Consider the following 23,355-nt stretch of genomic DNA (forward strand, 5'->3'; position numbering starts at 1 on the left):
AAGCCAATTTGATCAGTAAAGTTTAAGGCACCATCATTGTCACCTCTCTAGTCAAAGTCTCCCCTCTGAGACAGCAAGAAGGATAGCCAAAAGCACTTTGGTATCCTAGAAAGCTCTAGGTTCCAAGTCAGAGATCTCTTGGTTCTGCTACTTATTTTCTATATGACACTAGCCAAGTCATTGACTTCTCTAGACTCCAGTTTCCTCATTTAACAAATAAAAAGCCCTTCTGTGCTTTCAGGGGGGTTTTGGTTTGTTTCAGTTTGTTTTTCAGTGGTGGTAGGGTGTAGGAAAGAGAGAAAATGAATGCCTATTAAATGAAAAACATTTATTTTTTAAATGAAAACTTTAGATGTTCGTGATCTCTGCAGTATTTCCTTCCAACTCTAAGTGTATGAATTCCAATCCCCCTCTGGCTCCCTAGATGGTTGAGAGTTGATCTAAACTGTCATACATTTGATACAGGAATAAGACTTTTACAACCTGAGTGAATTGTTGAGGGCTTGAAAATCCCTTTGCTGCTTCCCTAAAACTGTACCCTCAAAAATGCCAAGGAGATTTCACTTAGGGAACATGGTACAGTGCAAATGAATTTGGAGCCAGATCTTCCTTGGACTTCACATATGACTGTGTGCTTTAACCAAGTCATTTCATCTCTATGGGACTCAGTTGTCCTACTTCACCAAACGAGAAGAGGGTAACCAATCATATCTTAGGTCCCTTCTAGTTTTCAAAAGCCTGAGTTCCTGTATGGTTGGAGTCATATTGCTCTGAACAACAAGGCATAAGAAAGCTTGCTTTCTTCTTGGCTGAACCCTACAGATCCTAGGAAAGGACTACAGTGGTTTCCCCTTTTCATAACAATCCCTCTGATCACCCCAGCCAAAGGATTACACTCCCTTGCTCTGAAACATTCAGTGTCTTACGGGCTAAAGTCTAAATGTCTTAGCCTGGCATTCAAAGCTCTTGTTTAACCAGCCTCCATTAACCTTTCCTGTTGTAACTCCTGTCACTCCCCAAATAGATCCCTCTACTACTCACTTTTCCTGCTTTTGAGCCTCAACATTTGCCATTCTACATTCTCAAAAATGTTCTTACACTCCAATATCCAGTTCTCTCACTTCTTCCCTTTCATGAGGTCCCAACAAGAGAACCACATCCTCCAGGGAGCCTCCCTGATTCCTACTGACCACAGTGAACTCTCCCTCCTCCAATGAATTTAAGAATTTACACACACAGTAGATTGAAAGCCAAGCCTAGAGACAGGTTCAAAACTGGTCTCAGACACTTCCTAGCTGTGTGACCCTGGGCAAGTCACTTAACCTCTATTGCCTAGCCACTCTTCTGCCTTGTAACCAATGCAGAGTATTGATTCTAAGATGGAAGGTAAAGGGTTTAAAAAAGAAAGAAGAAGAGAATTTACTGACTGCATCCTTTACTGGACAATGAGCCTACCTTGCTTTGAATTTAGGTATCTTTACATCATCATTCTTACATTTCTCTGATGCTTTTTAGGTTTGCAGAGTACTGTCTCAACAACACTCGTAAGCATCACAGCTCATTGTGCTCCTTTCAGAAGAGGAAGTCAAGGCTGAGAGGGGTTAAGGATGAATGCTTCTCAGGGCTCCAAACCTAGAGCTCTTGCTGCTAAACAAAGGATCAGCAATTCTGCTCTGGAAGGGACCTCAGAGGTCACTCTAGTCCAATCTTTTTTCTGATATACAGAGAAAGAAAGTGTGACGTACCCAAGACCACACAGAGTAGCAAAGCGGGGGTTCTACCCCAGATCCTCTGATTCCAGACCCAGGGCTTGTTCCACTTGTAGGTGTATATCTTTTCTCCTCAGCTAGGCCAGAAACTGCTGAGGTCAAGCACTATCTTGTGCTTTCTGTCTCCTCTACAGCAAGCAACTCAGAACAGACTGGGTATAGGGAGATCCTGGGTTTAAATCCAGCCTTAGATATTTCCCTAGCTATGTGAACCTTTGTCTGGCTGTATGGTAAAATGGGGGTCATAATAGCACCTACATCCTAGGGATGCTGTGAGGATCAAATGAGAGATTATATTATAAATTGCTTAAAATACAGTGCCTGATACACAGTGGCACAGAGTGCTATAGGAACTTCATAAATAATTGTCTTCCCTTCCTCTTCATCTAATTGATAAGGCCAGTCAGAGGAGAGTTCAATGATGTCCTAACTTCCTTATTTCCTCATTATCCTTTTTTTTTAACCTTTCCCTTCCATCTTAGAATCAGTACTGTATTGGTTCTCAAGGCAGAAGAGTGGTAAAGGCAAGGCAATGGGGGTTAAGTGACTTGCCCAGGGTCACATAGCTAGGAAGTGTCTGAGGTCAGATTTGAACCCAGGATCTCCCATCTCTGGGCCTGGCTCTCTAACCACTGGACAACCTAGTTGCTCCTTTCCCATTACTCTTAAAGAGCCTTTCCTTTGGACCTTCTCAAACTTTGGCATTTCTGGAGTCCTTATAGGGCACAGATTAGACCTTATCTTTTTACTTCCTTATTTCTCAATGCCATCACCATGGTCCTCCCACCATCGACACATCTATTGTGTATTGAGACCCAACCCCTTGTGTCCTTCTCTTCTTTTCTCCTGTCCCATCTCCCCATGCCCAAACCCGTTTCTCTCATAGAATCTTAGAGTGGGAAAGACTAGGATGATAGGATTTGGATCTGGAAAGGGCCCTGGAAATCATATAATCTAACCCCCATTTCATAGCTGAGGAAACTGGGGCCTCAGAAGGAACAACTTGTCTAAGGTCACACAAATATGGAGTAGTAGAGTCAGAATTTGAAGCTAAGACTCAACTCCAAAATCAGGGTTCTTTCCACTAGTCAAGGTTTCCATCAGAGGTCCTACTTATAGAATCAACAGTCCTCCCTGAAGCATGAGCAATTCTCTTTACAACATTCCTACTGGAATCATCCAGCCTTTGCCCAAAGAACTTCAGTGATAGAGAACTCCTCACTACCTCCCAAGATGGCCTTTTCCATTCTTGAACAGCTTTCATTATTAGAAAGTTCTTTCTTATACTGAGGCCAAAATCTGTCTCCCTGGAACTTCCCTCATTGGACCTATTTCTGTGCTCTGAGCTCCCCACCCCTCATTCCCCAGAATAAGGCTGTTATTTTTGATAGCCCTTCAAATAATTGAAGATAGTTATCATGGTCTTTGTGTTCTACACACTGGTCTTCTCATCTTCAGGCTGGGCATGCCCAGCTCCTTCAACAGATCTGTACATGGCATGATGCCCAGAGCCCCCTCACTACTCCATCTCTGGCAGCTTTCCAATTTGTCCACTCAAAGTATGGCGCCCACAGCTAAACACAGTGCTCCAGATGTGCTATGAGCACTCAGTGCAGAGAACAGTGGGACTGTTTCTTCCCTAGGTCAGCACACTAGCCTTCTAATCAGATTCTTGGCAGCCATATCACACAGTTGGCTCATCATCTTGAGTTTACAGTCCACTAAAAAACCTCGACGTCTTTCACATGAACTTGTCACTACACACAGTCTCTAATAAGGGCCCCAGGGGTTCACAATCAAATAGCAAAGGTCCAAGAGGCACATTAGCCATAGGGTCAGGGGTCTGGATAAGCCCTGCCCATCACCCCACTTTCACCCCCATTCCCTAGTGGGAGATTTGGACTAAGGACCAAAGCCAAGGGCAGCTGATAAAGTCAGTATCAGATTCCTATGTGTCCCCCTTATTTTCCTTATGATATCTCCCCCATTCTCTTTTCCTACCCACTCCTGTTGACCTCAAACATCTTGGGCCTGCTCTCTAACTGCCTCTCCCATCACCTACCCCCAGTGCTTCCAAATGAGGGATTCTGGAGTGATCTGGGAAGAGAGAAGAAAGGACCATACTAGGAGAACAGCATTCAGTTCATGGTCCCTCTTCCAAACAAGACCCTCTTACCTGTCCCCCCACTCCACCTCTAAATTCCAGCATCCCAGATTTTGGAACAAAAATCCACTATTTGACAAAAACTTCTGGGAAAATTGGAAGCCAGTATGGGAAAGATTAGGTTTAGATCAGCATCTCACACCCTACACCAAGATAAATTCAGAATGGGTGAATGACTTAAATATAAAGAAACAATAAGTAAATTAGGTGAATATAGAATAGTTTACCTGTCAGATCTATAGGAAAGGAAAGATTTTAAGACCCATCAAGAGTTACAAAATATTACAAAACATAAAATAAATAATTTTGATTACATTAAATTAAAAAAGTTTTGTACAAACAAAACCAATGCAATCTAAATTAAAAGGGAAGTAACAAATTGGGGAAAAAATCTTTATAACAAAAACCTCTGACAAAGGTCTAATTACTCAAATTTATAGAGCTAACTCAATTGTACAAAAAAAAAAAAACAAGCCATTCCCCAATTGATAAATGGGCAAGGAACATTAATAGGCAATTTTCAGATAAAGAAATCAAAACTATCAATAAGCACATGAAAAAGTGTTCTAAATCTCTTATAATCAGAGAAATGCAAATCAAAACAATTCTGAGGTACCACCTCACACCTAGCAGATTGGCCAATATGACAGCAAAGGAAAGTAATAAATGTTGGAGGGGATGTGGAAAAGTTGGGACATTAATGCATTGCTGGTGGAGTTGTGAATTGATCCAACCATTCTGGAGAGCAATTTGGAACTATACCCAAAGGGCACTAAAAGACTGTCTGCCCTTAGATCCAGTCATACCACTGCTGGGTTTGTACCCCAAAGAAATAATAAGAAAAAAACTTGTTCAAGAATATTCATGGCTGTGCTCTTTGTGGTAGCAAAAATTGGAAAATGAGGGGATGCCCTTCAATTGGGGAATGACTGAACAAATTGTGATGTCTGATGGTGATGGAATACTATTATACCCAAAGGAATAATGAACTGGAAGAATTCCATTTGAACTGGAATGACCTCCAGAATGAAAGGAGCAGAACCAGGAGAACCTTATACACAGAGACTGATACACTGTGGTACAATCAAATGTAATGGACTTCTCTACTAACAGCAATGCAATAATCAAGACAGTTTTGAGGGGTTTAGGAGAAAGAACGCCATCCACATCCAGAGAAAGAACAATGAGAGTAGAAACACAGAAGAAAGGGGGCAGCTGGGTAGCTCAGTGGATTGAGAGCCAAACCTAGAGATGGGAGGTCCTAGGTTCAAATCTATCCTCAGACACTTCCCAGCTGTGTGACCCTGGGCAAGTCACTTGACCCCCATTGCCTAACCCTTACCACTCTTCTGCCTTGGAGCCAATACACAGTATTGACTCCAAGACAGAAGGTAAGGGTTTAAAAAAAAAAGAAACAGAACAAAAACAACTGCTTGATCACATGGTTTGATAGAGATATGATTGGGGATATAGACTCTAAAGGATCACCCTAGTGCAAATATCAATAATATGAAAATAGGTCTTGATCAATGACACATGTAAAAACCAGTGGAATTGCTCATTAGCTACGGGCAGGGGGGTGAGATGGGGAGGGAAAGAACATGAATCATGTAACCATGGAAAAATATTCTAAATTAATTAATTAAATAAAAAATTTCAAATCACAAAAAAATTAAATAAATTCCAGCATCCCTTTCCCTCCCTAAAAGTTGCTTCACAAAGCTTGAGCCCCAGCATTTCCATGAACTCACTTGTGGCATTTATTAGCCTACACTTGGGGACACCAAGCCAACACCCCATTTGTGACTGGCCAGGATTCCCTGCAGGGAAAGGGCAGACAGGGGAAATGCTGGTTCTCACTTGTTGTCCACCCATTTGAGCTGTTCCTTCCCATTGATGATCACTGACTTCAGCTGCCCGTCCTCCTCAACCTCTACTCGTTCCTGTCCATTCTCCACAATCCGCTTGGTGGTGACCTTCCGCCCATTGACCATCTCCGTGGACGACATCACCGACTTGTAGCCAGAGCTACCTGAACCTGAACCCCCAAAGGACGTGGAGGAAAAGGTGGCCCTGCCTCCATGGCCTAGAGAGTCAAAGGAGGAGAAGGCCTCCATGAAAGCGGGGAATTCACCGAAGCCAGCAGAAAAGGCTCCGCGCAAACCCCGGCCTCTGCCGCTGTCTCGATCCCGGTCACTGCTGAAAGGGTTGTCCCAGAAGTCAAAAGAGAATGGATCCATACCACCAAAAAACTCCTTAAAGATGTCTTCGGGATTACGGAAGGTATAGCCAGAGCTGAAGGGGCTGTTATACGTGGGACCTGCCCCGCCGGTGCCACCCCTCCAGCCTTCTGACCCTGACCTGTCATACATTGACCTCTTCTTGGAGTCGGAGAGAACCTCATAGGCCTCGGACACCTGCTTGAATTTTTTTTCTGCTTCGTCCTTATTGTCTGGGTTCTTGTCCGGGTGCCAGCGTAGGGCAAGCTTACGGTAGGCCTTCTTTATGTCCTCCTGAGAGGCGCTCGACTGAACGCCGAGCACCTCATAGTAGTTTACCATCCGAAAAGCGGGTAAGGGGCCAAAACTTGAGAGGCTTGGGACTCAGATGTGGGGTTGGGGAGATGTCAACAACGAAGGCAGCCCAAACAGTCAGATAAATCTGCTGGTACCCCCAATCCCAGAGATCCTCTCGATTTCTACTTATCCCCCCCTCAGTTTTCTAAGTATTTACCTTTTCATAGTACCTGCTAAAGAAGGATGTGTAAAGGGGACTTCGGTATGGAGGGGGATGGGGGAGGGGAAGGCCACCACCACTTTGGCAGCTGAGAGCCCTAGAAACTCCAGGGGTGCCTCTCCGCTGGGAGTTAGGGGGAAGATTATGACATCAATGGATCCCAACCAATCAGTGGCGAGGGTTGGTGGGTGCTCTCCCTTTGCAAACTCCTGCCCCATTGGGTGAGAGAATCGAACCCTCCTAGTGGGCTTGTTGAACTTTCCTTCCTGTACTATTTCTGTGTCTTCAACCTGGAGGGGTCAAGGAGGCTGGGAGATATGACTCTGGGGAGATACCAGAATGCCAAGATTCTGGAAGACACCACCAACTCCATGTCTGGATGATAGGGCCTCCATGAAACAATGTTCATCTAAGAAACAGCTATCTATGCATAGGAGGTTGGGAACAAGGATTCCTGAACTGGTTCAGGAGGAGAAATTGAGGCACAGGAGAACCTCGATGACCTACCTATTTAAGGAAGAAGACCCTTATGAATAGGGTTGATAGAAGAGATCTTTATCTTCTGGGAGATTGCTAATTAGCTTAACTAGTCTATTAGTTAACTTGACTACTAACTAGTAGTCTACTGGTTAACTACTATTCTACTAATTAACTAGACTATTAATTAGCTTAACTTAGTAAAATCATAAAGTTCTTATTTGGGGGGAGGATTCAAGAATGTAGTAGGATGGAATTATATGGGATAGGATGAAATGGAATTGATTGGGATAGGATAGGATAGGATAGGATAGGATAGGATAGGATAGGATAGGATAGGATAGGATAGGATAGGATAGGATAGGATAGGATAGGATAGGATAGGATGGAGTGTAAGGTAATGAGATGAGTAGAATAGGTAATAGACATGAGATGAAGATAATAGAAAAACATGATATATGATGAGATAATAAGAATAGGATGGGTTGAAATAGAATGGGATGGGATGACAAGGGATAAGATAGAAAGCAATGGTAGGGAGTACAATCCAACTATATTATTTAGAGTTTTTTGAGTTCTTGAAGCCAAAAACAGCCAAGAAGTCTGTGCTCTCTGAGTCAGATAGCTCATTTTCATAGCCCTATCTATACAAATGCCATCGAAATTTATGAAACAAACTTCCATCTCTTTGGCTCCAGGTTGGCCATGTTGGTGCTTTATTTGTGTCTCTCTAGAATCCTCCTTATCTTTAGAGAAAACCCCAGCCCAATTCTGATAGCAAACCCTGCCCCATAGGATGAAACTGAACCATGTAAGAAAATGCCCAGGGACAAGCAAGGAAAGGAGGGACAAGAGTTAAGCCTGGACCTGTTCTATTTGTTTTCTTTACTCTAATAGGCTGCTACACCCTAGGTATAGCAATAAAGGAGTAAAAACCCCAGACTTGGCATTTGAAGACCTGAGTTCTAGTCACAGATCCATCAGGTATTAGCCATGCAACCTCAGTTTCCTCATCTACAAAATAGAGACAATAATATTTACACTGCCTTCCTCAAAGAGCAATTATGATTACTCAATGATATCACAAATATAGATCCCAATGTAACTGTAAAGTATTACACAAAGGTCAAATTCACACGATTGTTCATCTAGGCTCTTCAGCTGCCGCTTTAAAAGCCACCAGATCATAGATGGCCTCTGAAGGAGGTACTTGGGTTCTTCTTGACTCTCTTGAACAAGGTATTTTAGTTTAACATTTTTTAAAAACAACATTTAAAGAGTATCTGAATGGAAAGAAAACAAAAGACAATACAAAAACCACAGAATAGTAGAGTGGAAAGAAAGCCTGGAGACATGGGTTGGGAGTCCCAAATCATCTTGGCTCTAGAAAAGGGCAAGCCCCTTCATCTTTCTTAGCTTCAGTCTCTTCATTAAAAGAAGAAGAAAAAAAGAGGAAGCAGGAGATAAAAGCATTTGCATATTCTTTTGTTATAAAGTTTCATCTAGTAATACATGTATAATCCAGTGGAATTGCTTATCAACTCTAGGCCAGGGGAGGTAAGAGGGGAAGGAGAAAATATGAATCATGTAACTTTGGGGAAATTGTGTGTAAATTTGTTACTGGAATAAAATTTAAAAATTTTTTTAAATAAACTTTCATATCATGATGGCTATAGAAGTCTGCTTCAAGGAAAATCAATTACAAAAAGTTCTGGAGGAAAGGAGGATAGGCCTCAAGTGACATCATGGTAGCTTGGTTTGGCTTCTCAATTGGCAGATATATATATATATATAGATAGATAGATAGATAGATAGATAGATAGATAGATAGATAGATAGATAGATAGATAGATAGATAGATATTATCTACTATACTGTAATATATATATTACAATGGAAAGATTTAGGGTCAAAGGACTAGGGATCACATTACCCTTAGTGGGATCACAGGACAAGTGATTTCACTTCTTCTGGCCTCAATTTCCTTATCTGTAAGGGAATTGGACTAGATCACTTTAGGTACCTTCCAATCTAAGTATGATCCAATGCCACAGTGTAGTTGTGGAAGTTTCTAATAGAAATGTGAATTGCTTTTTTTGGTAGAGATGGAAGGGACATCAGAAAATGTCAAATTCAACTTTCTCATTTTACAGAAAGTTAACTGGTCTCATTGAAGGCCATTTAGTCAATTGAAGAGTCAAAGCTAGAACCCAGGTCTTCAAGGCTAGAACCCAAGTCTTCTGACCCCAAGTTCAGTGCCCTTGCCTTCCATGGTCCAGGATGGAATAATTATGATCATGAGATACTAGGTCAATTTAAACATGTTATTTTGCCATCTTCTTTCCTCAATCCACCTACTATTTCTCAATGCAATGTGATATATCTATTGAGAGCAGAATGATATAGATAGAATTCTGGACTTGGAGTCATGAAGACATGGGTTCTACCTCTAATGGTTCACAAACTGTGTTAACTTTTCTATATCTTAATTTCCTCATCTATAAAATGGGGCTAATACTTGTGCCTACCTCACAGGGTTACTGTGAGGCTCAATTTAGATAATGTTTGTAAAGTGCTTAGCAAACTTTATAAATGTATAAATGTCAGTTTTTGTTACTATTATTAATAAATAACAGGAGACAGTTGTGAGAATCACTGAATCTCAAGTTGGAAGGAATGTTGGTGGCCATCTACTCACAACCTGAGAAAGGATGCCTTCTACTGCATTCCTCACAAGCGGTCAACCAGTCTTTGCCTGAACCCCTCAAATGAAGGTGAACTTACTGTAAACTCCTGAACAGAGCTTTATATATTACCAGGGCACAGCAACTAGATTTTCATCATAAGGTGTTGAAATAGGAATGGAATAGATAAAAATTACACCACTCCAACGTTTAGAAAAATTGAGCTTTTCAAAGGAATAATGAACTGGAGGAACTCCATGCAAACTGGAATGACCTCCAGGAATTGATGCAGAGTAAAAGGGGCAGAACCAGGAGAACCTTATACACAGAGATGGATACAATGTGGCACAATCAAATGTAATGGACTTCTCTACTAGCAGCAATGCAATGATCCAGGACAATTCTGGGGGGCTTATGAGAAAGAACACCATCCACATTCTGAGGAAGAATTGTGGGAGTAGAAACACTGAAGAAAAACAACTGCTTGATCACATGGGTTGATGATGGAATGAATGGGGATGTAGACTCTAAAGGATCACCCTAGTGCAAATATTAATAATATGGAAATTGGTCTTGATCAATGACACATGTAAAACCCAGTGGAATTGCTCCTCGACTGGGGGGCAGGGGGAGAACATGAATCATGTAAACGTAGGAAAATATTCTAAATTAGTTAATTAAATAAAAATTTTCAATAAAAAAAGAAAAAATGGGCTTTATGCCTTGTGAACAAGACTAATGTATTAAAATAGGAAGCTCCCAGGTGACCTGCTCTATCCCTTCACCCCCAAAACCCAATCCTAGGTGAGTTCCCACCCAGTGGTAGCTTCTGCCACTGGAGACTGTCTCTTTCCATCATGACATACTGCTCGGGGGTGATCTCTTCCTCTCACCTGAATTTGTCTCAAAAGTTGTTTTAAGGATGCCTTTGAAATGATGAAACAGAAGCATACTTTGAGAAGCTTCCCTTGAGTGAAATTGCTTAGGCTTGACTCAGTGATTAGAGCAGCCCATTCCACTTTTAGGATGGCCCTAACTGTCAGAAAGTTTCCCCTTATATCAAGCCTCAATCTGTTTCTTTGTGACTTTTACTCATTGCTCCGACTTCTGCCTGCCCGGGATCTGAGAAGATCCAGTCCAAAGTCAGCAAGAGGTCATAGCTGGAGACACTTGAAGGCAGGTATCATGTCTGCCCCAAGTATGCTCCGGCTTCCTTTAACAATCGATTCTCTTTGATGTGGCGTGACTTCAACGCCTTCTGCTGGCCTGGTTACCCTCTTCTGAATGTCCTTGCGCTTATACAAATAAAAAAAGATCCCACCTCCCCGCTCTATTCAAGCCCGGCGGTAATGGGGGCTGCGTGAGTGGGGAGGGTGGGAGAGAGGGGCTGAGGAGCTCTGCAGGTCTATGTACATGGCTCCTCATCCATGGTATCTGTGTCTATCTGTGTGTCCATCACGTCTGCTTTTATGCTTGTTTCTTAGTGTGCGGCTGTATCTCTCTGCATGTCTGGGACTTACGATGATAGCAATAAGAGTAATAGTAATAACTACAATTTCTATCGTGCTTTATTTAAAGCTTACAAGGGAAGCTTTTGTCTCTGCATATCGATGCCCGAATCTGTTTGGGCGCCTGCCTGCTGTGTACTCCTTCGCTCCTCCAATGTTTGCCACAAGCTAAAAGTCTAGCTTAAGTTGTACAGCTTGACGCTGTTGCCCCTCTGGCCTGACCTACGCAAACACACGCCCGCTATGGCTGCCGTTTGTCCATCTGCTTCTGACAGCTTGAGGTAGGAGAGCAGCAGCCCTGCCGCCACTCACCCTCAAACGAGCCTGCTGGACAGCTCCCAGGTTCCCGGGACTGCTGGGGGGAGGGGGGAAAGGGAAAAGGGAGGGGCTAGAGCAAAGGAGGGGGAAGGGCTGGCTCTAGGGCAGAGGTTCTTAGTCTTTTTTGTAGCGTGAGCCTCTTGGCCAGTCTGGTGAAGCCCATGGACCCCTTCTCAGAAGAATGTCTTTAAATGCATAAAAATACATAGTATAGGTTACAAAGGAAACCAATTTTATTGAAACCCAGCAACCAAAATGTGTTGTTGTTAAAGTACAAATTCAGCCTCCTGGTTAAGAATCCCGGCTTTAGAGAGTCAGCACCCAGGCAGCAGTGAAGGACTAGTCCTTGCCTAACTCTACACTGCCTTCCTCAGCCAGGTTGTTACAAGCTACTTTCCCCATCTTCTTGTTTTGCACATTTCCTCCAGATAATTGATAGGAAGGAAGGAAGGAAGGAAGGAAGGAAGGAAGGAAGGAAGGAAGGAAGGAAGGAAGGAAGGAAGGAAGGAAGGAAGGAAGGAAGGAAGGAAGGAAGGAAGGAAGGAAGGAAGGAAGGAAGGAAGGAAGGAAGGAAGGAAGGAAGGAAGGAAGGAAGGAAGGAAGGAAGGAAGGAAGGAAGGAAAAGAAAGGAAAAAAGAAAGGAAGAGAAAGAAACCCTTACCTTCAGTCTTAGAATCAATACTGTGTATAAGTTCCAAGGCAGAAGAGTGGTAAAGTCTAGGTAGGTGATGGGGGTTAAGTGACTTGCACAGGGTCACACAACTAGGAAGTGTCTGATGTCACATTTGAACCCAGGACCTCCCATCTCTGGGCCTGGTTCTCAATCTAGTGAACCACCCAGCTGCCCCACCCCACCAGCAATTATTTTTATCTCAAATTCTTATACCTCTTTAATCTCTCCATGCCCCTGTCCAAGAACCCACCCCAGGCATAGGATTCCCTTCTATCTTTACTCTGTTAACTGCTGAGCTGCTGCTACCCCAATCACATTCCACACTATGCACTCTGTGATGAAACCACTTTATATTTCTGTTTTTAAACCTTTAATTCTATTTTAGTGTGTTCTCAAGGGTTATCTGATGAAATAAACTTGGTTTTGTAACCCTTTCAGAAAGTCGCTTCCTATCTGAGTTCATGAGAGCAGGAAGTGTGAAGAAATGAAAAGAACACCAGACCCCGACACCAGATGCCAAAATATATACATCTTCTCAGTAGACAGAAGGGGGAAGATGCTAATATGGGCTCTACAAAGATCATCTAATTTGATCCCCACAACAACCCTTGAGAGGTAAATGCTATTATTATCTATAACTTATTATATAGATATATATTATATAGATAATATAGATATTATCTATATCTATAACTGAGGAAACTGAGGCAAATGGGTTAAGTGATTTGCCTTGGTTACAAGTCTAGTACGTATCTTGAGGGAGAATTTTAACTCAGATCTCCCTGACTGTAGATGCCAACAGCTAAAGTAACTACTGAAGGGGCAAGTCACTTTGTCACTTGATCAATTGGTCATAGAATCATGAATTTAGAATCAGAAAGGGTTTCTGTTACCCTCACTTAAACCAACTCCTTCCTTCTTACAGATAAGGTTCAGTGACTTCCCCAACTATGCTCACACTAAATGTCAGAGTCAAGATTTGAACCAAGTCCTTTGTAGTGCCATCATGCCCTCTTCACTGTACCAGGTGTGCATTTGCTCAACTACATCATTGTAGTGGAATGGAGTTGTTTGGGGTATAAGGGAAGCCTTAGTACCATTTGAGGCTGAGCATACTGGGAAACTGACTAGAAAGTAAAAAAGCAAAATCTGTCAATGAAACTTTTTTTTAAAGAAAAAAGTCAGGAGAGTAGGTTTTTAATCCCAACTCAGCAACAGACTAGCTGTGAGACCTTGGGAGGAATAATTCAACCTCATTTTCTTTACTTACAAAATGAAGTAGAAGACAACTATATGATCTTTTGTGTCTCTTCTTACTCTACCATAAAATTCTTTTTTTAATGAATTAAAATTATACAATTATTTTTATTTTAATAACAAATTTCCACATAAGTTTTCCAAAGTTATATGATCTGAATTGTCTCTCTCCCTTCTCCCCCTCAGAGATAGCATGCATCTACCATAAGATTCTAAAGAACTAGTTCACAAGGGGACCAATTTCAAGTAACTGCAAAAGATGGGGGAAAGCATGAGCAAGATTTCCTTAAACTCGAAGTATGACTTTAGGCAGTTCATTTATTTGCCTGATCTGGGCCTCAGTTTCTCCATTTATAAAATGAGGGAATTGATTATCACTTTAGTTCTTTCAGTTTTATAGTCCTGTAATTCTAGTCCAGTGATTCTTTTTTTTTTTAATCCTTGCCTTCTGTCTTAGAATCTATATTAAGTATTAGTTCCAAAGTAGAAGAATGGCTATAACTAAGTAACTGGGGCTAAGCGACTTATCCCAGGGTCATACAAGTAGAAAGTATCTGTGGTCACATTTGAATCCAGGACCTCACAACTCCAGGCCTGGCTTTCTATCCACTGAGCCATCTAGCTGCCCCTAGTCCAATGATTCCTAACATTTTTTTTTATATCCTGACCCCCTTGAATTGTCTGGTGAAGCCTATAAGCAACTTTTTAGAATAATATTTTAGTATACATAAAATAAAAAACATAAGATTATAATAGAAAGCAATTGTACTAAAAATATAGCTATAAAAGAATCCCTAAAATTCTTGAACCCTTACTCCAGTCACCAGGACTAAAAGAAATATATTTAAAGTGACTGAGAAAATTATTCTCATCTGACTAAGGAAAAGACAAGTTTAAGGTTTCATGGCTTTGTAAATTGTAGTAATGATTCAGAGTGCTAAGAAGCACTCAACACCTTCCATCAGAATAGTTTGGAGGCCATATTAATGAGCCTTTATATAGCAAAGGTCTTTTTTTCATAATACCCCAGATACCCTGGTTTTTACCGGATAAGTAGTATAAAAATTACTATCCCCATTTTACAGATGAGAAATCTGAAGCTCCCAGAGATGCCTTAACTCTAGTCAGAGAGCTAAAAAGCAGATTCTAGAGGATCATAGATCTGGGACTGGAAAGAAACCTCAGGGGGTCCTGTACCCCAACCCTCTCATTTTATAGTCTGAGAGAGTTTAAATGTCTTACCCCAAGGTCTCTCACAGGTAGCAAACATCAGAGACAAGATTTAAACCCAGCTCCTCTAACTTGAAGGTCAGTCCTCCTTCAAACCCAATTTTTCTAACTCTGAGAATCAGAACTCTAGATTTAAGCGTTCTCTAAGAAAGATCAAAGGTTGAAGGGAAACCACTAGTAGATGAAAGCAGCCTTCAACAGCTGTTTACCAAAATGGACAGAACACTAGAACCAATCATACCCCAAAAGACTTCCTTCAAGATGGCTTGAAAGAATCATCCAACTAAAGAATTAAGCAGTAAAGCCTCAGACACTTCCCAACTGTGGTGACCCTGGGCAAGTCACTTAAACCCCCATTGTCTAGCCCTTACCATTCTTCTGCCTTCGAACCAGAGGGAAGGTGAGGGCTTTAAAAAAAGAAAAAAGGATTAAGCAATAATCAACAACTTAAGGTAGGAAGGTATCTAACACCCCTAGATATTTGCATTTCTTTAAATCTTGCTCTAACTTTGGAATAGACAGAAGTCTATAAGAAGCTGTTTGGCCAACAGTACTTTTTTCCTGATAGCATTATCCCAAGTTGTCCTCAACACACTTGGGAGGAAGTCAACAGAAATTATAAAATCTTCAGATTTTGGAATTTATGGATTATCTAATCCAATTCCCTCATTTTGTAGATAAAGAATCTTAAATCCCAAAGAGGTTGAAGTGATTCATTCAAGAACTTTTTAGTGGTAAGTAACAGAGTTGGAATTTTGAACACAGATCTTCTAACATCAAATATAGTGCTCCTTCCACAATACCACATGGTCTCTTCTGGTAAACTCAAACCTCTATCATCAGTACATAACATACATACGTGATATTTACTACTCCTGCCACCTAGCATACATTCATATCTATCCCTGAATCTAGCACAGTTTCATGCACATAATGGTTGTTAATAGATTAGTAGAAGGAAGGAATGTGCCCATATATCCAATATACATTGCATATGTTCAACATACCATAAAGCAATGAAACTAGATAGGAAAGTGACTTCAAGGATGGTGTAACAGTATGCTTTGGTGACAGAGACAAAGAATCAATCAAAAGACTTATAAAATGTTATAGTCTAGCTATAGATTTCACTGTCACTCTTATTTTGAATCCTTATCTTTCATCTTGGAATCAACAATGAGTACCAGTTCCAAGGTAGAAGAGCAGTAAGGGCTAGGCAATTGGGGTTAAGTGATTTGCCCAGGGTCAGCTAGAAAGTACCTGAGGCAGATTTGAACCCAGGACCTCCCATCTTTAGGTCTTGTTCTCAATCCACCAAGTCACCTAATTGCCCAATTGCCCCTTTCAGAGTCAGGCATAGAAATAAGTGCTGTGAAAACAGTGACTGGACAAATTTTTTATAGTGCTTTTGCTAAAAATTTTGTGTTGATGGTGATGGCAAATGGTGATGGTCATGTTGGACTATAATGATGTTTGGTGATAATTACGGTGAGTGAGGATGGTGAATGGTAATAGTGATGAAATGGGTGATGTTTGGTCACTGTTTCAGTGGTTGGCAGTGGAATTATTGGCTCTTGGTAGTGATGAGGAGGATCGCCAGTGATGTTGACAGTCATTGGTCATGATGGTGGTGAGTGTGGTAATGGTGGTGATGAGATGATGTTGGGTAATTGTGATTGTGGTTTGAGGATACAATGGTGGTAATAGCAACAACAATAAGGATAGAGCAGTAGCAACTGTGGTAGTGACAGTGACAATTATGACAATATTGATAATGAAGAAGATTGTAGTGAAGATAATTCTAACGACAATATTGAAACCCATCATCTTGATGGTGATGGCAAGGAAAATAAAGACTATTATTAGAATGAAGATGACAATGATATAGAACACCAGGATGAGGATGGCAGTGATGAGGATGACCAAGATGAAGATATAGGTGATGATGACTGTCAGGACTTAGATACCCAGGATCTGAAGGGTTAATGGGATGAAGAAACTGATTGGCAGTGAATGATAATAACCAAGGTCAGTAGAGGGCAGTGAAGAACTTTGAGAGGCAAAATTCAATTTTGTGTCAAATTACTTCACTTGGGGTTGTTCCCACCAGACTCAGAGGAAGAGACAAGGGAACACCAAAGAACAAGGTCTAAGAATCAGGAAGTCAACCATCTATAATATGAGTCAACACAGAGTTGAGGTCTTTCACTGAGTCAACACTGTGATATCCATGTAGCAGTCCACAAATAAATATGTGATAGTCCCACTATCCCCTGCCCTTGTCAGGACACACCTGTAGTTTAGTGCTACATGTCACATTTTAGGGAGAGCATTGATAAGTTGGAAAATGTCCATGGGAAGGCAACCAGGATGTTGAAGGTCCTTGAGTTAATGCTAAATGAGAACCACCAAAAAGAACTGGGGTGTTGAGCCTGAAGAAGACAAGAATTGAGTAGACAGTAACTGCTCTCAAACATTTGAAGAGTTCTTATGCTTGCAGGAGCCCCAGAAGACAGAACAATTAGGAGCAGTAGAGAAGTTTTAAAAAGGGAAGATTTCAACTTGATGTAATTCAGTTTATCAAGGCTGCTAACAGCCTCCTTTACAAGATGCCCTGTAAAGAAAAATTCCCTAAGAATTAGATCTATCTAAAATATACTGGGTCTATGTTGAAAGAGCTGATAAGTTCCCCCTCGTGTGAGGTCTTTAAGCAAAGGATGAATGAATGACTAACCACTTGTCAGATGTGTTGAAGAGTGGACTCTTTTCCAATTTCAATTCAACAAACATTTATTTAAAGTCTATTAGGTAGGGGATAGCTAGGTGACTCAGTGGATTGAGAGCCAGATCCGGAGAGGGGAGGTCCTGGGTTCAAATTCCTAGCTGTGTGACCCTGGGCAAGTCACTTATCACCACCCCCATTCCCTAATTCTTATCATTCTTCTGCTCTGGAACCAATACAAAGTATTGATGCTAAGACAGAAGGTAAGGATTTTGTTTTTTTAAGCCTATTAGGTATCAGGGATACAACAAAAGCCAGAGCCTCTGCTTTCAAAGAGCTTATTAAGAATGAACATGAAAAGTATGGATAAGTACAATGTATATACTGAACAAGGGTAGGGCATCTCTAAGATTGGTGGTACTTAAGCTGAGATGGGGTTCCAAGAAGTTTTGGGTATCCCAGGCATGAAGCCCAGGCTGTGGGGGAAGGTATGGAGGGGCAAGATGGAATGTCATGTGTAAAAGACAACAAATAAGCCAGTTTGGGTGGGAAAGTAGATAAAGCAGATTATGGACATCTTTTAAGTGTCAGAAGAATCTGTGTTTTGCTCCAGAGACACAAAGGGGCAACTGAAGCTTCTTGAATAGGAGAGAGATATGGTCTGACCTAACATCTACTTCAATTTGGCAGTTGTGTGCAGAATGGTTTGGAGAGGAGTGGAGAGGGCCTGGAGGCTGGGAGTCTCATTAGGAAGCATTTGTAATATAGTTCAGAAGAGAGAAAGATAATGAGGGCCAGAAGTACTGAGGTAGCCAAGTGAATGAACAAAATGGGAGATAGGAGAGATAATGTGGAGACAAAATTGACAAGACTTTGCAGCTGATTAGATGAGGCAGATGAAAGTGAGGGACAGTGAAGGATCTCTGAGTGACTGCAAGAGTGCCTTACCTAGAAACAGTGAAGTTAGGAAAGAGATGAGTTTGAAGGAAAGAGAATGAATTCTACTTTGGATTTAAGATGCCTATAGGAGGACATCTTAAGTAAAGATATCTAGCAAGGCCTTGATGGTACAGAATTAAAGCTCAAGCAAAAAAATGGAAGATGGATATATAGACCTGAGAATTATTCACATAGAGATGATCATTGAGTCCAGAAATGATGAAATTTACCAAGCCAGAATAGGAAAAGAAAAGAAAAATGCCCAGGTGTAATTATAATTAGGGTATATCCAGGCCCAAATGATGCAATATGGAAAGTGATCCAGCAAAGGTAATTGAGAAGGAATGGTCACACCAGGAGAGTGTAGTTTCACTAATACCCAGGAAGAAGAGAATATCTAGGATGAGGGAGAGGTCAACGGTATCAAAATAGTGAAAAATATCGAAATAGTGAAGAAGAAAATGACCTGAAAAACAACATAGCATTTGAAAAACATTGTAATCTTGGAGAAACAAGCTTCAGTTGAACAGTAGGGTCAGAAGCCAAATTTGGGGCCTTGAAAAGTGAGTGGGAGCAATGACAAACCATAACTGCAGAGAGCTCATTATGAAGCATGCTAACAATCTCTAGCGAGAGAAGTGATGGACCCCAAGAATAGATCAAGATAGTTTTTTTTTTATCTAATGACATATTGTCAAACTATGGCACATGTGCTGGAGCATGCCAGAGGAGGTGCTCTCTTCCCCCTCCCCATGTGCTCCAGAGGACATTTCTCCCATCCCACCCACCTGTCTGGGATAAGGGTTCACATATGGCATGAGGTTGCAGTTTGGGCACTCAGTCTCTAAGGTCTCTAAAAGATTCACCATCACTGGTCTAATGCATGAATATGTTTTCTTAACTCTGTATGATAGTAACAGGGGTTTGTTTTTCTTGCCTTCTCAAAGGGGGAAAAGGAGAGTTGGAAAAGAGAGAATTCAGACTGAAACAAATATAAAATTGAATTTTAAGAGCGGGAAGTGAGAAATAGAAGCAGAAAGCTCTTTCTAGGAATGTGGTGGTAAAAGGAAAGTGACATAGGGGGGGATGTCAGTATTGTGAAGATTAATCTTTAAGGATGGGCTAGATCTGGTCATGCTTATAGGGGAAAAGCCAATCGATAAACTGAATATTTTAAAGAAGGGAGAAGGCAATTGAAGGGGAAATTACTAAGAGGTGGAATGGAATCAAGGTCCTTGATTTTGGCAAGGATGAGAATCACCTCTTTCTCCAAGACTGAACAAATGAAGGAGAGAATGGGGGAAAGATTTGAGGCACAGTGGTAGGAAAAAAAGAGGGAGCCACCAAAGATGGCCTGAATTTTTCTAGAGTGGAATGAGGCAAGTCCTCTAATGGGAGAGAGGAAAGGAATTAGTGTAGGTGATTTTGAGAGAGAAGATCTGGAAAAGATACCATGATAAGGAATCAGAGAAGAGTTAAAAAAGGCTAACAAACAATAGCAAGAGCCTATATTAGATAAGGTAAGAAAATTGATAGTAGATCCCATCAGCATAGTTATGGAACTTCCTGGGGTAATTCATAAGTGGTTGGAGATGGTAATCCAGGATTGGGTTTAACAAGGTGAGAACAGCAAAAGGACAAGAGTAAGAGATTCAAAGGTTGTGAAGAGGTATAAAGTTGAACCAGTAAAGATAGCATCATTTCAAAAGGAAGAAAGTAAACCCAAAGCAGATAAATGATGAACTGAGAAAACAGAAAAGGGTGTAGTTACTAGAGATTGGAGAATAGGTTTAGTAACATTGAAATTCAGAGGCAAAATGAAAGAAGAGGTTAAGGTGAGAGAGAGAGAGATGTCCATTTTGTGGACTGGAAGTACAGGATGTATAAAGGGGCTCAGGTAACCATGAAGAGAGGGGCAACTACCCGTAATAATTATCAAGAGAAAGACTGCATGGACGAGTAGAGGCAGTGGAAAACAAGTGCCAGGAGAACTCCAAAAGTACCTCCATCTAAATTGGCAGCAGACAGCCCCAGCCCCAGGACAAAGCTGAAAGAAGGCTCTCAACTTCAGCAATCCCAGGATTCTGAGAAATTCCGGAGTCTGATTTAACTTATCATTTCTAGGTTTGAGCTTGCCTCAAGGACTTACCACGTTAGGTCAAGAGCTATAAATTAAAGGCTGTGGTTAACCTGGTTATGGGACTCTAAATGAGCCCCTTCTCCCCATGTCTCAGCTTGAGCTGGATCTCTTTTAAAGGGTCAAAGACCCCTTCTCAAATCTCTAACCATGCTAACATTAACTGAACTGAAGAATTTAGGCCACCCACAGGCTCTGAATTTATCAGATACATATGTAATATAGGGACTGGCGCACACACTCCCAAATCCCCATTCTCCACGACAGCCTGGGTTTCTTGACGATAGCTAGCTACTTCTCCAATTGAGGGTTCCAGAGAGTAATCCTGAGGAGTTGGTTGAGTTTTTTCCCTAATCAATATTGCTTATAAGCCCCTACTATTTTACTTCCAAACTTAATGATTACCCATTGATATAAATTAGCCAGCCACACTCAATTAGCTTCTAGAAATGAATGCTTACTAAGGTAGTAGAGTAAGAAAGGAGGCAGCTAGATGGCTTGGTGGATAGAAACTGGAGTTGGGAAGACCCAAGTCCAATCCATCCTTAGATACTTACTGGCTGTATGATTCTGAGCAAGTCACTTCACCTCTGTTTTCCACTGGAAAAGGAAATGGCAAAATGCACTAGAATCTTTGCCAAGAAAACCCCAAATGGGGTCATCAAGAGTCAAACATGACTAAACGACTGAACAAGAAGAGTAAGACATGTTCTACCTCCCTCAAAAGAAAACAACAAGCCAACAATACCAGCAGGGTCACACTCTCCCACAAGTACATGCAGAGCCCATGGGAAGATGAACTTAAAAACTCAAAGAGCTCCTGTAGCAAAAGGGCAATTTACAGTTCCTGGTGGCTCCAAGTCCTTTTATCCATTTGTGGAGTCCTTGGGAAATTCATTGGGCATAATTGACTTTCTGCTGGGCTCCTGTCAGTGTCTTTAACTTTGTCCTTGTCTCCTAAGGCAAATTTTGCCTTCAGACACTGCCATAGTGGGGACACTGTTGGGAAATCAATGGGAAGTAGGAACTTTGAGAACTTTTGAAGACTCCTAAATCTTCCTCTGGACAAGATAGGGACAAAACGAAGACTTCTGCTCTTCCAAGCAATTCCCTTTCAGAGTCTCCGCTAGCTTGGCTTCCACCATTGAGCTGGCCTGCCACTCACTCAAATATCTGAGTTCCTAACTGGTTTGCAGTTTTATTCAAAACCCCTAGAACATGACTGACCCTGTTCAGCCACTCCTGATAGACTTCCTGAAGAGTCAGTTAATGTCATTTAATGACTTTCACTCCTTTCAAAGGAATTACTTTTTACAACTGCTTTTCTATATATTACTTTTTTAATTCAATAGAGGTATCCTCACTTGACTAAAATAGTTGTTTTAAGGGTGGGGGACCAATGATTGATTCAGTGAACTCCCCACCTTTATATATAGATATACATAAGAATGCAAAGAGATATTGCAGAGCATTAAACAAAGAAAGTACTGCCTTACTTTTGGCTAGCAGACATAAGGGACAGACTAAATTCCATCTCTCCTTCCCTATCTTCCTCTTCAGTCTGACCAAAAAGGTAGATGGGCAGCTAGGTGGCACAGTAAATAGGGTGCTAGGCCTAGAGTAGGGAAGACCTGAGTTCAAATCCTGCCTTAGATGCTTACTAGCTATATATGACCTTGGACAAGTCGATTAACCTCTATTTGTCTCAGTTTCCTCAGCTGCAAAATTGGGATCATAATAAGAACAACCACTTTTCAGGGTTGTCAAAAGAATCAAGTGAGAAGAACTGTGGGAGCAGAAACACAGAAGAAAAACAACTGCTTGATCACATGTGTCAAGGGGATATGACTGGGGATGTAGACTCTTAAATGATCACCCTAGTGCAAACATCAATAAGATGGAAATAGATCTAGATCAATGACACATGTAAAACCCAGTGGAACTGCTCATTGGCTATGGGAGGGGGTGGAAGAAGGGGAGGGAAAGAACATGAATCTTTTAACCATAGGAAAAATATTCTAAATTAATTAAAATTTCCAAATTAAAAGAAATCAAGTGAGATATTTTCAAGTGTTTAGTACAGTGTATAACCCATAGTAAGCATTTACGAATGCTTATTCCTCCTTTTTCTTCCCAACCCTCAACATAACTCGCAAGGGAACTTCAAGCTCAACATCAGACAAAGTTCATCAAGACACTTAACACCGATTGCCTAGCCACTCTTCTCACTTGGAGCCAATTCCTAGGATCATTTCTAAAACAAAGGCAAGAATTTTTTGAAGGAAAGAAAGAAGGAAGGAAGGAAGGAAGGAAGGAAGGAAGGAAGGAAGGAAGGAAGGAAGGAAGGAAGGAAGGAAGGAAGGAAGGAAGGAAGGAAGGAAGGAAGGAAGGAAGGAAGGAAGGAAGGAAGGAAGGAAGGAAGGAAGGAAGGAAGGAAGGAAGGAAGGAAGGAAGGAAGGAAGGAAGGAGAGGAGGGAGGGAGGGAGGAGGGAGGGAGGGAGGGAGGGAGGGAGGGGGGGAAGGAAGGAAGGAAGGAAGGAAGGAAGGAAGGAAGGAAGGAAGGAAGGAAGGAAGGAAGGAAGGAAGGAAGGAAGGAAGGAAGGAAGGAAGGAAGGAAGGAAGGAAGGAAGGAAGGAAGGAAGGAAGGAAGGAAGGAAGGAAGGAAGGAAGGAAAGAGAGAGAGAGAGAGAAAGAAAGAGAGAAAGAGAAAGAGAGAAAGAAAGAGAGAGAAAGAAAGAAAG

The 23,355-nt window shown here is 41.4% G+C and overlaps 1 protein-coding gene and 1 long non-coding RNA gene across 2 annotated transcripts; one reads left to right on the plus strand and one right to left on the minus strand.

The window, feature by feature from the left end:
- Positions 1-5,669: 5,669 nt before the first annotated feature.
- Positions 5,670-6,781, minus strand: DNAJB8 (DnaJ heat shock protein family (Hsp40) member B8). Its single transcript, XM_001366786.3, has one exon. The coding sequence runs from the start codon at positions 6,492-6,494 to the stop codon at positions 5,790-5,792; it is 705 nt and encodes a 234-aa protein (XP_001366823.1). The 5' UTR covers positions 6,495-6,781; the 3' UTR covers positions 5,670-5,789.
- A 184-nt stretch (positions 6,782-6,965) lies between these two features.
- LOC103100619 (uncharacterized) lies at positions 6,966-22,560 on the plus strand. The gene is made up of 3 exons (XR_008913441.1): positions 6,966-8,385; positions 9,783-11,619; positions 12,768-22,560. It is a non-coding gene; the product is annotated as an uncharacterized LOC103100619 (long non-coding RNA).
- Positions 22,561-23,355: the final 795 nt, after the last annotated feature.

This window comes from Monodelphis domestica, chromosome 7 (genome assembly GCF_027887165.1).
Source record: "Monodelphis domestica isolate mMonDom1 chromosome 7, mMonDom1.pri, whole genome shotgun sequence".
NCBI classification, from domain to species: Eukaryota; Metazoa; Chordata; class Mammalia; order Didelphimorphia; family Didelphidae; genus Monodelphis; species Monodelphis domestica.